Source organism: Astatotilapia calliptera, chromosome 6 (assembly GCF_964374335.1).
Source record: "Astatotilapia calliptera chromosome 6, fAstCal68.1, whole genome shotgun sequence".
Taxonomy (NCBI): Eukaryota; Metazoa; Chordata; class Actinopteri; order Cichliformes; family Cichlidae; genus Astatotilapia; species Astatotilapia calliptera.
The window spans coordinates 35,139,891-35,156,736 of NC_137427.1; the positions used below are offsets into that span (position 1 = coordinate 35,139,891).

The window sequence follows — 16,846 nt, forward strand, 5'->3', positions numbered from 1 at the left end:
ACAGAAACCTGCTGGTGGTTCCTCGTTCTAGGCTGAAAACCAAAAGAGACTAAGTGTGTCTTCAAGGCTGTTGGCTGATAATCTATGGAATGCACTAATATTACATTTGATCTCTGCGGTCTGAACATTTTTTTTTCCATTTTTGAAAGTTACTGCATGCACAGGTTTTTATTCCCACTTGTAATACAGTTAAATATATTGGAAATATCAGATATCATAGAAGTTGTTTTTAGTCAGCATATAGTTCAAAGTAAAAATTCACTGTGCTTTTATATTAAAATTCATAGATCGATAAGGCTAAGCTAGACAGGCTTTGCCTTCACATAGTTGTTTGGTAGTTATGTTGGTTGGCCTCCTCTATTTCATTGCTCTGGATAAGTGGTTGTCTTTCAGGGAGAGCAAATGCATGTTTCCAGCTTCTAGCACGCAACCAGGATGATCCTTTGTACCATCGTTTTGTAGTTAGGACCGCAGCAGCTATGGCTATTGTCAAAATTCCTCCACAAAGCCCTGCAAGAAGCAGCCACGGCCACACGTCCCGCAACTCATCGAGGGAAGGGTGCAATGATTCTGCTAGCTTTTGACTAGCATCTAGCAGGTGGGTGTATTCATATCCCAGGTCTTTGCTGGAAATGAAGAAGTCTCTGTTCCTATGCAGAGGTAGGAATGGTGCCATGTGGTATTCACTGCTATGGCCTATAGGAGCATTTGACTCTGGATACTTGCATTTGCAGAAAAAAGAAAACAAGCAGAAGAAAACGAGAGCAATAGAATAAACAACATCACGATGATATATGGGAATATAACTGTAAATACTAAATATTAAACATTACTGTGCAGCACGTAAGATCGACAGCGCACAGTGTGCTTTGAGGTAGGAGCCAAAAAAGGGTGTAAAACACCAGTCAGTGTCACGCCGCCGGGTATATCAACTTCTCGTTTAAGCTGTGCTTTCTGCTTCACGCTCCGTGCCCACACATGTAACAAGGGCTGCTACAAGGCCCTTTAAAACAGGAAGTAGCATGTGCTGCAGTGAGCTTGAATGGTGTCCCAATGCGCTGAGCAAGCACAGTCCAAGCATGCTAGCCAGGTGTGGTGCGTGATGATAAAGTGGTGACTAAAACTCTATAAAGGACATAACTAATATAACAGCAGGTCAGGGTTACTCTTACAATTTTCTCTGGTAAGAAGTCAAAATCCTTCATATAGAACTCTGAAGTTACTGGAGAGATGAGATCCTGCTTCATAGTACAGGCCTCAGGGCAACATTTCAAAGTTAACGTGCAAAACAATCAATATATGTATTTGTATGTAACTGACAAAAAAAGGAGAGAAAAGCGTCCAAACACTTCTTGTGTCATTCCAGAGTTGAGGTCGCAGGTTATGGTGCCACCACTGGACTAGCTAATGAGAAAAGGAGTAAGATGATTTTTAACAAATTTGTTGTATTAAGAAAAAAGAAAACAAACCATCCAAACTGTTACTTTATTAGTAAAGAGATGTTGCAGATATTTGTACTGAAATTGTATTTTGCTTCATTTCTAATGTGTTCAAAGTAAAAACAAGCTTTTCCTGTGAGCTCAGACCATTTTATTTCTTTCTGCTGCATTTCTGCATAAAATACAAATCTGCATCATTTTTTTAAAAAGTGCTTTAAGCTGAACTAATTGTCCCTTTTTTCTAGAACCTGGTGAATCACCCTCTCTTCACTGTGCAGAGACTGAGGTTGTCAGCTGTACAGAGCTCAATGATATTTTACAGAAATAATTCCCCGAGGTCCACCGAGTCAGGAGCTATCAGCACTGGTTCTGTGGACAAAGTCCTGGGAAAGATATATGTCGAGTGAGTTTGCATGATCCCTCAGCTCACAGCTGCATTTATTAAACATTCAAAATACAGAAAGATTTTATAAAACTGGGAAACTGTATTTCTGTCTTGCAGGGAGACTCTGGTGGAGGAGTGGTTCATAATGGCAGGATTTATGGTGTCTCTTCTTTTGTGGGAGATCCAGACTTTGTATGCAGAGCACCGGCTGCCTTCATGGACCTCTGTGATCCTGAGTATGCAGATTGGATCAGGAAAACTATCAACCCATAAAAAGCTGTGAGGTGTGGATAACTGTAAACAAGCTGAAATAAATAATCTTTTAGAGTTTAGCTTTGGTTTCTTTTATTCTGTTTGATATAAGCAGTAGAGGATTTCAGAATTTCTGTGTTATTTGCCAAAAGACGTTTTTTCAGCTGCACCCACACACAGTTTCTTTAGATAACTTCAACTGCAGAAAGTAAAAACTCAGCACTAAGTTTCAAATGCAGTTTTAAAGATAATGATAATATGGTGTCCCTGAAGAAAACACCCGTCAATAGAAAAAGCTGCAAAATCCTGCAAAATGTAACAGAAGTTGAATAAAACACAACGGAAATAGAAAAAAATGCAACAAGGCTGAAAAACTGAACAAACAAACAAAAAACAAACACAAATTACAACAGAAATAATAACAACGATATAAAAAAAAAAATAAAGTGGAAAAAAAACCGTTCTCATCCTAAAACTTGGTGACAAAGTGGAATATGGTAAGGAAACACTCACTTAAGTGCTGTCATTACTCAAAGGTTCCTGATAATCATGCATGAAGTGATTTCTGGAGGGGAATGAAACTTAACTGAACTGCTCCCTGTGACATTTTGACCTGTCAAACGCAGGCGTAACTCCTGTTATTCATTGTTGTATTGCAGGTCTGCTGTGCACGACGTCTGTGAATCTGAGTAATTTGGTACAGATGAAGGAATAAGACTGCTCAGATGCTTTGGGTGTCACGTAATGATCCCTCAGGTTTGGGTGTCTTTGGTGCCCTTTGATTTCAATCTACCTGCACATTGAACAGAAATCCTGCCATGACAGAACACACTAATGCCTTTTCAAGGGAGAACCGATCCTAATCTGAGCTGTCAGCCCCAAGTTCTCTGCAGTCATCAAATCAAGCATAATCTGGTTTGAACAGGCTCCCTGCCTCACTGCAAAAGCCTTTTTACCAGCTGCTGTTTGACAAATTGCAAAACCTCTGAAGAGACTTTAGAAAGGGGGAAAAAGGATACGAAGAAAAAGCTGAACAAAAAGCTATCCATGCACTGTTTAACATTTCACTTGGAGCTTATTGACTGTATTCTATCTGTGGATTGCATTATAGCTTCTCTGAGAGCTTTGCTCCCTGAAGATTTTATGATCTGTGAACGCTGAGTCTCTCTTGTGGCTGTAAACCAGTCTGCTCAGCATGGCACTGCATGGCAGAGTTTCTCTCCATTTTTTTGAATCACCTTTGCTCAGTTGTGCTCCTAACTGGTCTCCTGAGTTTGGCTGTATTCCTGGACTTTGCCCTTTAGTTACTCTTCAGTCTCTTTGACACACAGGCTGCCAAATTTGAAATAACATTTTTAGTTTTGGAAAAAGAAGAGCGTGTCTAGCAAATTCTTGCACATCCTTGTTCTTAAATAGCACTTTTCTACTCAAGCACTCAAAGTACTTTATACACCTCATTCACCCATTCATACAAGCACTTTTCTGTACCTAAGTTCTTTCTATCTAACATTCATACTCTGATGGACACATGAAAGAGCAGTTTGGGGTTCAGTATCGTGTCCAAGGATACTTTGAGATACAGATCAGATCAGTCCCTAAGGACCCCAAAGCGCTTCACACTACATTCAGTCATTCACCCATTCACACACTGGTGATGGCAAGCTACATTGTAGCCACAGCTGCCCTGGGGCGCACTGACAGAGGCAAAAGTTGAGTTAAATCTGATTTATGTTCATTAATGCCCCTCACACTGTAACTTAAAGTAATAAATCGGTCACTGATTAATTACAGAAGTACGTCTGTGAGCATAAAGATGTAAGCCTTGGACCATCAGGATAAAATGTGGTTGGGAAACTTAACAAGCTTTGATAAAACTTCATCAGTAGCTCAAGCAAGACCTCAAAACCTTCGATCACCACGGGTGGTTAGCAGACTGTGGTTGTACCATGCAGCCTAACAACATGCAGTAAATTGCAGGTTAAAGCAGTCTGCTTACACATTGTTAAACGAGGGAAGGGAACTAATGTGGCTGTCACATTACCCTTTTGTCCCATTTCATCCCAGGACTTGATTCAATTGCTGCTCACTTTCTACAATACTTAAAACTGATCAGTAGGACCTGAAACTGCAAACATTCAAACATTCAGGCCAACAATCAGTTGGTGAACATATTAATCTACTACAATTAGCAAAAATGAATAAATAAACAGAAGAAAGTTGGAGTGATATCAGAGTCATGCAAGTTTTTGACCAGCAGGTTAAACTCATGCAAATTAGCTTCATCCAGGCTCATGAAAACAGTGTCCTGCTTATAAACAGCAGATCATTTGTGTCAGTGTCAGGATGGTTTATATTTGAGCTTTTAGTTCACACAGAACAATTTTTATTAATTGTTTTTAGCGATTACGAAAGTCTGTGAATCCCCAAATTGTTCAGTTGTTCTCTTTGCTCCCCATGAGGTCACTTTCACCATGTGACAAAAACAACACCCCACTCTACACACTCGGGCCACCAGCAACTTTCTAAATCCTCAATAAAAAGCTGACAGGTTGCAATGATGTTCCAAAGAACTTATTAAGAAAACAACTAAATACACAGAAAATTTTATGAAAATTGGTTTATTTTATATCTCATAGTTTTAAATGATGCAATAAAAATATGTATAAAACATCACAAACTGTAATATTTTACAAATGCTTACGTCCTGCTGATGCAATGGAGACATCTTCCAGTGACAGTCTTCATCAGTGTGAGTGTGAGGAGGATCCTAAACCCACCGACACAGAAGTGCATGTTCACAACTCCCTCTGTGCAGGCGGGGTCAGGACCCTCCTCACCCAGGGTGAGGGGGGTTGGTGCTGTGGCCAGTCAGGTATGAAGTGCTGAGAGTGGATCTTTGGTCCTCTGTGCAGCTCTGTCCACTCTCAGCTGCCCTGCAAAGTAATAACACAAGAAAGACGTCATTTTAACACAAAACAGCATTTTCATTGTTGGTAGCTGCAGCATGTTGTTAAAAAGCAATTTTAAACCCAACGTATACACATGAAAAATATAAATAAAGCTAAACCTACAGTGCTGCTGACATAGGATGATGATTTATACCAACTATTGGAAGAATTTTGTCTTCAATACAGTTTGTTGTCAATGTGAGGTGATAACTTACATAGTTGGAACACAGCACCACTCTCCCGTTTTTCACTTGGTCATCCATCCTTCTCATCGGGTTGGTCGGGGTAAGGCTGTCTTCTGGGTGGGGTGTTTGCTCCATCTTGGACGTTGAGTGTCTGAAGTGTTGAATTCTTAGCCACAGGCTATACCTTATGTAAAAACAAGAGACTACAGTCAGTTCACTGCATCATTTTTAAACCTTTTCTACTTATTTGTGTTGAGATTAAGTACAGACTTACCTTTGTCCTGCATGGTGAATTAGGGCTTGGGAAAAACATATATTATTCAAGAAAAAAACAATACATTTCACATGTGCAAGTCAGATGTTCTTATATCTGTAAAAACACAAAGGCAAAGTTTAAAAACACATTCTAACATAAACTAATCAGAGTCACTGTCATCAAGGGAAAGGTTAAAAAGCCTCTCCCAGAAACATCTGACTCCAAAACTACCTGAGGATGTTGAAGGGGCATCAAACTGGTCACTCACCTTGCACCTCTTTGCACTTACCTCTTCGGTGCAGATGTCTTCTCTGCTTCTCTTTTCTGAGGAAGGAGCAGTAGAGGGAGCAGAAGAGGAAGGAGCAGCAGAGGAAGAAGCAGCAGAGGAAGAAGCAGCAGAGGAAGAAGCAGCAGAGGGAGCAGCAGAGGAAGAAGCAGCAGAGAGAGCAGCAGAGAGAGCAGCAGAGGGAGGAGCAGCTGGCGGATCACCAACTGGGGCAACAACTCTAGGGAAGAGTGGGGCATTGGCCTGGCCGAAAGGCGGCATGGCGATGGGGGCAGCACCTGGAGCAATAGGACGTTGCCAATCGTGCCAAAACGGCTCTGGAGGGTGCTCCCGGATGAGAGGGGAATCATCTCTCTCATCCATGGTGTCATACCCAGAGTCATCGCTAAGCCAATCCCCCCACTCTTCTGAGTCGTTCCAGTCAGATGAACTGTCAGTCTGTTCACTCACCTCTTCATCATCTACAGGTAAGTAGGGGCGGTACTCACCATACTCACCTTGCTGTTCACCGTCATCTGCATCTGATGCTTCATGAGAAGAAGGTGAGGGTGAGAGAGGGATAAAATACTCACCATACTCACCTTCACTGATACGCTGGGTATCAGTGTCCTGAGCTTCTGCAGGGCGTTCAACCACATAGTCAAGACGCCCTGTGAGGAAACAATTTTTAAAATAACATTAGGAATGTAATATATATATATATATATATATACATACATACATACATACATACATACATATATATATATATATATATATATATATATATATATATATATATTTATTTATTTATTTATTTATTTATTTATTTATTTATTTATTTATTTTTTTAAATAAAAACACAACCTCCTTGGCAAGAGTAAGAATTGCACACACAAAGCTCTGCAGGTATGTCTGAAAATGATGGTCAAGTCAAAAACAAACAAACAAACAAACAAACAGAAACTCTTAACTCAGAATCCACATATTTAGAAATGTGCACAAGGACTGTATCTGCCATAAGGACAGATACATCTAATCTGTGGTAAACATGCTATCCCTGTGTAAATATCCCCGTGTACAATATCTCTCTCTGCTATCTAATAAGGTTAAAAGCATTACCGTAACAGAAGATAGGTCTTAATGCCATTATTACTATTGTTTTCATATTCTTTTGATATTATTTTATTTGTATTTTTTATCTTTGTGTTTTGCAGCAGAGAAAAAATATAGTTTATGTCAATAAAGCCTTTGATCCGGAGAAGAAAAGGATGTCAGGAGGGGACCTGGATCTGTGTGTTTACGCCTGCGTGTTCTGAGGCCATGACATCTTGAAGATGCCGTTACCACAGAAACTGATTTTTTGGGCATTTTACAAATTTTAGTCCATTAAGCTATTTTTAACCATTTCATTTTAAAGAAAAGTGTCAAATTTGAAGCCTTCAAATCAAAGAAACACCTTTTTTTCATATTCATACACCAGTCGTTAATAATTTCTACACCTCTCCCGGAAAATTTAAAGCATACAAACAATTTACGGGAAACAATCTTGAATACACATATTTGATCACGTTAAAACTTGATATTCACACTGGAACTTGTTAAATTATTACAGTAATTTACATTTAAAGAAATTTTCAAATGTACCTGCAGCGAAGTCCAGGTGACAGTCGGGGAGTCCGGGTCCACGGCGAGCCATCTTCAAACTTGAAAAACAAAAACAAGTACAAACGATCCACAGATGAAGTACTTGTTATGCGTTCAAGTTATATCCGCTTTTAGTCAAATAGTTTGCAAAACTTAGCTTTCCACAGGCTGAGGTTGGAGCAGGTCGAAACAAGTCCACGAGCAAGTGTAAACGGACGTTTGGAACCTTGTGAAGCATTTATATACCCTCGGCGGCCATGGTTACGGTTGTCAACGTGTACACGTGCACGTGATAGAACTATCCGGTTGTTCAGTCTGACCTCACTAGCTGTGTCTGGGTCTAAACTCCGCTGCAGGTCCACATATCAAACGATCACTATGGCATTACTGAGAGTTGAAAAACTGTCTAAAGTCTTCCATTTTTAATAAAATGATCAGCGTTCTGCTCTACCAGGTGTAACAATTGAGTTTAACATCCAGGCATCCATGAAAACGGAATTTATGACATTTAACAGAGTTAGAAGTTAGCAGGGCGTTAGCTCGCTAGCTTCTATCTAAATACAATATAGCATGTCCTGACTGCAGGTTTTGGAAACAAATTCAAACGTACAGCTCTGCTATCACTTCCAGCATAAATGAAGACAGAAAACTAAACAGCAGTGACGTTTGTAGGGTTACTGAAGTTTGGCTAGCTGGTATATAATGATGTGCTACGTGACCGCTAGCGACACAGCTATGTTAGCATAATATAAACAAGCTAACTTTTTTCCACTCCATAAACGTTAATGTGAGTGTTCTCGGTGATCAGGAACAAATGTAATCGCATGGCAGGATGCTGAGATAATCCATCCACAATACGAGGTTAGTCATTCATATACTGCTGCATGGGCTGGGCTGTAGTTACATACTAAGGTTTTAAAAACTGAGCTTAAATAAATGATTAGCGGTAATAAAAGCCGAGGGAGGTCAACAGTGATCACTGACTGTTTTAGGAGCTTTTTGAGATCAAATAGAAGAAAATACATAACATTAAACATGTTAACAATACAAAAGCCATATTAAACGCAGACTACTTTAGACCCGGAAGTAGGATTCGTGCGTCACCACTGAACAGCTAAATTCGTAGGAATGTTTTAGCTTATTATTTGGATAACCACCGTCATTACAATAAATTAAATTTGTAGTCATTTAAAACTCACAGGCCTACAATCAGCTGGCCTATATAAAAAACAAAAACAAAATTTGAACACAGTGCTGAGCTGCATCTCAAATTAATCTTCCAGCTCTCAGCTGACATGTACCAGAGCCCGATTGATGGATCAGTTGATCAGGATCATTGGCCTGATATAGGTCTATCATAGTGACGTGGCTCTTAATCAGTAGGGTTATATGTTTCCCAATATGATATATTTTTCAAAGAACATAATGTGGATTGATTTTATTTGTTAGCTGTATGGGCAGCATTTTTGTGTATGTGATCCCTTTTCTTAAATTACATTTGCTATATACACATATTTTGCTCTCTTAGTATTTTTAGAACCTGACTAATACTGAAAACTTTAGGGTGATACTGATAAAAAGGAGTTAAAAATTTAGATACTGATACATTGGTCGATACTCTTTTTACAGATAGTATACAGATTACAGAACTTAGAATGTATACAGAAATTCATGTTTTTTACAATGATCGTTCAAAATGGGTTTACATTTGTAAATAAATACAGCAATATATCTGCAAGATTTGACCAAATTCACCACTCTTTTATACTATGCTAAACAATCAAAGATTAGCTCATGTCTAGTTGAATGATGTTTTAAAAATGTGTTTTCCTGTAGTGTTAATCACAGTGATGTTATGAAGTAATGTATGAACCTGACGTATGATAATATTTATCTCTACAGAGGAAACATCCATCGAAGATTGAGCAGTACAATATCACTGTGGCATCAACATCTCGTCAGCGAAAGACCACAGCCACACCAAACAAGCTCTCAGCAAATACACAAGCCAAGTTACCAGACCTGATGTTGAGAGCTGCAAACAAACATGTTCCACAAGCAACTGTTGACATGCTTGTCATCAATTTCACATGTGAGGGTCTACAGCCATTTGCAGTGCTAGAACAGCCATCTTTCAAAGAATTGGTTACCACATTACAACCTCAGCTCATCAGAAAACTTACCTTGGAGTCACATGCCATTGGAGGAAGAGTCCCTGGAAAGAAGATCTGCAGCACCAGCATGCAAAAGATTGAGAGGGTCTCACACATTTGACATGCTTGCTGGTGCGCTTGATGATATCCATTGCCAATACAAGATTAGAGGCAAAGTTGTAAGAACCACAACTGATAGTGGATCCAACTTTGTCAAGGCCTTCCACATGTTTGGGGCACAAAATGATGCAGATGAAGCTGAAGATGAAGCAGACCCAGAAACTATTGACCTGACTGACCATATTGACTACCATGAGGCAAGTGCAATTCTTGATGAAGACTCTGGTTTGGAGTATCAACTCCCGCCTCATCAGCGATGTGCATGTCACCTGCTAAACCTTGTGGCAACATCTGATGCTGCCCTAGCAGAGAGCATGAATGAAACCTACAAGAGGCTCTCCCGTGCAAGCTTTGCAAAATGCCAGGCCATTTGGAACAAAACTCATTTGGCTAATGAAGTGGTAGAGGACAAGTGTGAACTACAGATCATTCGTCCCAATGCAACAAAGTGGAATTCAACCTACCTTGCCATTGAAAGGATAATACGCATCATTGATGAGAAGGGGGAAAATGCCATCAGGAGCATTTGTGAGGAGTTCAAGGTGAAAATGTGAGTAAAATTGGACACCTACCAATATGGTTGCAAATTTTGTGAATTTTCCTTAATGGATGGTTAAAAACGTGAGCAGACTCTTAATATTAAATCAGAAGATCCCTATTATAGTCATGGTGGGTTTTGTTGTTGTGTCTTACAGGTTGAGTCCTGCAGAAGTTGCATTCCTTAGGGAGTACTGTACCACCATGAAGCCTCTGGTGAAAGCTTCAAACATTCTTCAGTCTGAGTCCACTTCCTTTATGGGATGGCTCCTGCCAGTAATCCAACAACTACTGTCCAAACTTAGCAGGCTGGAGACATCAAGCAAGACATGCGTGCCACTCATCAGAGCCCTGCAAAATGGCCTTCAAAAGCGTTTTGGAGCGATGATGGAGGATCCAGAGTTGGCTGCAGCTGCAGTCCTCTTACCCAAGTTCAAGACTTCCTGGACTGACAGAGCAGATGTAACAGAGGCTGGTAAGGATTCATGTGATCCCATTTTTGTGTATTTTTACATTTGAACACATGCTTAAGTGAGTATTTCACCTAATACATTGTAAGTTATTGATGGTCTGTCCTGAATACTAAACAATCCTTTTTGAGAATTTGCTGTTTTTAAATTTGTGTTCAGGAATAATCACTGAAATTTAAATAACAAAATTGTGTTATCTACTTGCAATTACAGCCTTGACATACATCAAACAACATCTTGAAACGACAGAGCATGAGAGTGAGGATCAGCAAAGAGAGTCATCTGATGAAGATGAATTCTTCTCCAGACCGATCTCCAGAAGGCTGCAAAGTGCAGTTGAGCTTGATGGTTACCTTGCTTGTGCCACAGACACCATGGAGCTGCTGCACTCCTTCTCAGGTATCAAAAACCTCTCTCTTAAACTGAACACAGCTCTGCCTGCTTCTGCTGCGTGTGAACGACTTTTTAGCTGTGCTGGTCTACTCTTCACAGCCAAACCAAGTCGGATTGCCTCTGTTAATTTAGAAAACCAGCTCTTGCTGAAACTGAACAAAAGGTTCAGAAAGTAAAGTGTGACAGAAATGCTAAGAGTTTAAGACACTCACCTGCCTGTTGTTCAGTGTATGGGGAAAAGTTTAAATGGTTCTACGCATGTTCAGAAACATATTTGTCATTGTTTTAACAAACAAAATTCCTTCTTTTATATCTACATTTATTTACAAAACAAGTTACCTTTCTATACCTTGTTCATCTGAGAAATGTGCTTTGAACATAAATATTTATACTGGTGAATCGAGTTGAATGCCTGCTATTGACGACAGAATAAAACATCAGTCTGTTAAAAAGTAATTAATACTCTGAGTAGTTTTTGAGAAGAGTACTTTGTACTTTTACTCAAGTATTTTTTTAACACCAGTACTTTTACTTGTACTTGAGTACAAATTTTGAGTACAGCAGGTGGATGAGGGAAAGGGGAGGAAGGAGGAGGAGAGACCCGTGGTGGCCGCCGGACCGGCCGCGTCTCGTATTGAAAAGGAACCCGATTTGTCCCGGACTTCAGCTTGAATGAAAAACAAATACACAAAGCTGGAGTTCTTCTGTGTCTTTACGTGGCCAGCTGCCTCTTCTTCTCCCATTCTCTCTCCCTCTCTCTCCTGTTGCTACTTAAATCATGAAACTGATCAATGATCAGCTGATCGCTTTTCTCTTGGAGATACTATATAGCTCATGCTTACGGAGCCCCTCTGATGACATCCTCCAAAAAATTAATAGATTGTGGTGACAAAATACTACTTCCTGCCCTCGAAATAGTATAAGTGCCCACGAAATACTTATTTGTGGCCACAAAATACTATTTCGAGGGCACGAAATAACGTGCGCACGAAATGCTAATTTATGGGCACGAATTGGGTATAACGTGGCAACGAATTACGCATTTGTGGCAACAAATAGATTACGTGCGCCCATCATATTGATACATTGGACAGCTGTGTAGAGACATAAGCATAAGAGTAGGCTAAACCTGTACAACATGGCCAGAGACAGTATGATTGAGTTTTATTTTTGTCATGGTCTGCGTGGCAGACCTTGGGTGTGTGGGGAAGGAGGACCCAAAATGCGTTTATTTACAGTGGAGTAAACAATACACAATAATAGGTCTAGGTCCCTCAGACCCAGATCCCTGACAATTTTAGGCTGGGAATGAGCTACACATGCATTTTGAAAAGCCTGGCACTGAAAGGAACCATTATTATGGAGAGACATTTAAACAGGATATTAAGAGCCCAGTTGCATTGCAGACGTAAGTACGACCCGGACGTTGGGATAGATTCTATTGTCAACCAACTGCAAGGGCCTGGGAAGGATCACGGTTATTGGTCAAGTGTTTCGTGCTCACAAATAAGCATTTCGTGCGCACGTTATACCCATTTCGTGGCCACGAAGTAGTATTTTGTGGCCACAATTTATTTATTTTTTGGACCATGTCATCAGAGGGGCTCCGTACATGCTAATATCACATCTTCACATTTTTTTTTTTAGAGGTAAAAATAACTTTGCATTCTCGCTACTCACCATGCTCTAAAACAGGTATATGTTAGCAATGACAACATTTAACAAATGTTTTTAAAATTCTAGCCGTGCTAATTAGCCTTAGGATTGGTTGAGGTCTGTGAAAGCCTTTGGAACAAAATCAGTCTTGTAAAGCTCACTATTTTCCAGCTGAGCCTAAAGCACATTTGTTAAAGTCAGTCCGGATTGTACAGCTTCTAATCAGAAACAATTAAAGTTTGTTTCTTTTTTTCTGCTCATCAATCTTTTTCTGTAACCAGGATACCTGGAAAGTCTTAAATAACTCATGTTAAAATGTTGCAGGGCTGTAGAGTGGGGTCATGTTAACAATCCATTCAAACTTGTGGTCTTCAAGGTCAACTTTATCAACTTAATCTAGAAACTATCATTCCTACAACTGTGCTGTGTATATGTCACAACATATAGCAGGAACCTATAAAGGTAACTGACCTTTGACCTCTCCTTTAAGAAGGTACATGTAATGTCCACAGTGATTAGACATACTTAATAAAACAGTGTGGGGCCCAGAGTATTGTTGTGCATCAGTGTGGAACATGTCAGTAACACTGAGGGTTACACACACTTTGCCAGGTACACCTGTTCACCTGCTCGTTAAACACAAATGTCTAGTGAACCAATCAGACGTCAGCAAATTAAAGTATTTAAGCATACAGACATGTTCATGATGACCTGCTGAAGGTCAAAGCAAGTATCAGAATGGGGGAAAGAGATTGCGTGGTTGTTGGTGCCAGATGGGCTGGTCTGAGTATTTCAGAAACTGCTCATCCAATGAGCTCACAAAATTACCTCCACAGTTTACAGACTGTAGTGGCAATCCAACCAGCAAAAGGCCACCTGAGGGAATTTGAAGTATTTCCAACTCATCCTGGTGATGAGGTCAAACACGACCAGTACTTTTAACACTTTATCAATTATTTACCAATTTAAAAAACAACTTGTGGTAACTTATTTTTAATTTTGCTGCAAACAAGTTGAATGAATGCTTACTGGATCTAGAACACCATTTAGATCATAACAGCTCCTGATCAGGATGAATTTCATTTTCAAATCAAATTTCATGTCGCAGTTTCACAATTTTGTGACATATTATTTCAAAGCTTGCTTATGGGCTTGTTTTGGAGCAGACCAACAGTCAGGCTCGTCTTCACCCTTACTGTCAGACTCTGAATTGATGGTTCTGCTATATCTCACCTGGCTGAGCTCTTGTAATTATTTTGTGATAAAACTTTTTCTATTTTGAGATCAAGATTCAAGTGGAAATCTTTGTGTGTCTGTCTCTCTCCCTTGGTTTCTGTAGAGGTACAGTGTGGGGGCGCCTGGATAAATGTTAAACAGAAGCTAGATGTAGTGTTCCTCCACTGTCCATTAAGGATATGAGGAAAAGAAATGGTCAAGAACAAAGTGTATGGTGTATTTATAAAAGAAAATGGCTTTTAAATTGTATACCAAAACCACCACCAGAAAGTCAACTACAACTTGTTACATAATCATCATGACTGTTGTATCAGTTTAACAGTTTATGGGTTGACTTCTTTCAGTTCATTCACTGTTTACATCATGAAGGGAAAAGAAGGCAACAGGCTGAGAAATGAAGCTGTTGTGTGTCTTTGTGGCCACACGGGGGCAGTGCTGCATAAATAGTAGAATCTCTTCCTGGACACTTTTTCTAGACCTCTTTTTAAATGACTAATAAAGACAACAACAAAATGAATTACATCAGGATCTGATATGGTTTTGTTTTTTTGTTGAGCTTTATATATTTCAGAATGCCTAGAGTTTGTTTGTTTCCCATGTTTTGTGATACAGAACATCTCCTCTCAGACGGCTGTTGTCTCATAATGGGTCATTACCTGGTCTGATGGGGTGTTTGTTCCATTTATAAATCAAGTGATTGATTTGTGAAATGAGAGATGGCCTCTGACCTGCTGACTGGTGTCTGATCTTCTCTGCTCCCCTCAAATTTGACAACTACTCAGCTGATGTGATGGTGGACAGGAAGTCACTAAACCTGGGACTCTGGAAACACATTTCTAGGGATAGAAAAGTTAATGTAGATCGTTTCAGGAGATAAATACGAAATAATCGATTTGGTGATTATACTAATATAGTAAGAAAATAATGCATGAAAAAAAGATTTTTTATCTATAAACTTAAGCAACGACCAGAGTCTTAGAATTGCGCTTTCACCAGGTTTTACTTGACTGAACAACAGAACTTCTCTGTCTCCTTTATAAGGGGTCACATCCTGAGTTACACAATGAGTCTTTCAAATGTGTGCGATAACCCACTGCATGTGTAGTCGTGCTGAGACCGCGTGGTCTTACTTTTATTACCCCTTGATTCAGCTGTGACCTGCTTATCAAGTCTTTTTACAAGTACATCATAATTATCTGCTCTGTGCAGACATAAGTTGAGCAATGGTTTAACAAACTTTCCCATCAAAAACATGAAGGTTTAGCTTTAAGCTTATTTGTCCAAACAACAAAGGATAAACTGCCAGCACCTGGACTGAAACAGAACATAGTAGTGTTGGATGTAAGTAAAGGAAATACAAGTATAACTGTGACTATGGAACAAATCTCCTTCAATGTTAAACCTTAATGTTAACCTGATTGTGTTTATTAGAAAAATCAGCCATTACAGTGTCTGTGATTGCTTCACATAGTTAACTCTGGTTGTCTGTGGGTTTGTGTCAAACTTGGAGTGAACAAAAGCATAAAAACTGTGGAAGATGCAGACTGTGAAAGTCTAGTTTATTTCATGAATACAATTATTTTTTACAGTCGCTAGAACAAAGTAGCGTACATTCATGATAAAGTAAATACCACAACACAACATGGACAGTAAGAAGTAAACTGAATTGTCTTAGAACTTATTATATTCTTTAAGCTTAAAAGCAACACCCAGGATTAGACTGTTTGTGTTTTAAGCCTTTTATTCAAAGCTAGTATGTGTCAACACTTCTTTCTGCCAGCAGCATTATTGAAGTGACACTTTAACGACACTTTACCTGCTGATGCTTCACATCACAATCTTTATGACGAAAAAGCTCAGATGTCTGTGCTGTCACTTGTTATGAAAATGGACAGAACCTGGGCTCAGGCTTCCTCTTCTTCTTTCCTTCCTCTTTAATAATAACCATAGATCAGTAAAACAGCCATATTTTTAAACAAATGATAGTGATGAAGAGAATTTTTTTTCCAGTGTGCATGAACTCAAAATCTTTTAAGTTTAAATCTTTTTTGTTTACCAACAACTGGGGAAATCCAAACTTGATGTACCAGGTCAACTCAGCTCCTGCCTTGACCTCCCCTCTGCTGAGCGTACACACACACACACACACACACACACACACACACACACACACACACACACACACACACACACACACACACACACACACACACACACACACACACACACACTGTATCATCATAAATGCCATGATATCTTTCTTGTTCAAATAGTTTATTCACTTAACAAAGAGGTAGCTCGGAAACTCAGTAAGAAGGAGGAAAAATAGTTTAAGGACACTTTCTCAAATAAAGAGGATTTCATCATCTTTCTGTTCATAATACAGGCTAAATAAAAGAAGAGATACATCAGAAACAAATCAGTAGATCCAGAAATTATAGAGTCAAACTCTTTTCAGCTGTAGAGGTACACTTCATGTACTCATTAGCCTACAGTTCAAATGCCTGTGTTAGGGTGCATTGTTTCAGTTTCATTAAGTCTTCTTGCAGTTACATAATAATTATTATGCTGGAGTGATCAAAGCTCATAAACATCTGAGTTACACAATGAGTCTTTCAAATGTGTGGAATATCCCAGCTGTAACCTTTGCTTTCAGTTTGGTTAAATTCATCATTCAGATCACAGACTAAACAACAAGTACAGTAGGTCTTCCACTCCGCAATTAAAAATAGCAACACTCATGTAAGGCTTTATTCTCCATAGAGTCAACATTAAGCAACATTAAATAACGGATCTTTCATCTGAAATAATTACAGTTTGTATAAATTTACACTGAAGACCAAAATACACACACATACATAAAACCCATAAATCACTAAAACCTATTAAAACACATGGAAAATT

General features: G+C 39.3%; 1 protein-coding gene across 1 annotated transcript; it reads left to right on the plus strand.

The window, feature by feature from the left end:
- The first annotated feature begins 9,228 nt into the window (after positions 1–9,228).
- Positions 9,229–11,470, plus strand: LOC113024638 (uncharacterized). Its single transcript, XM_026171850.2, has 3 exons — positions 9,229–10,200; positions 10,346–10,662; positions 10,871–11,470. The coding sequence occupies exons 1-3, from the start codon at positions 9,572–9,574 to the stop codon at positions 11,224–11,226; spliced, it is 1,302 nt and encodes a 433-aa protein (XP_026027635.1). The 5' UTR covers positions 9,229–9,571; the 3' UTR covers positions 11,227–11,470.
- Positions 11,471–16,846: the final 5,376 nt, after the last annotated feature.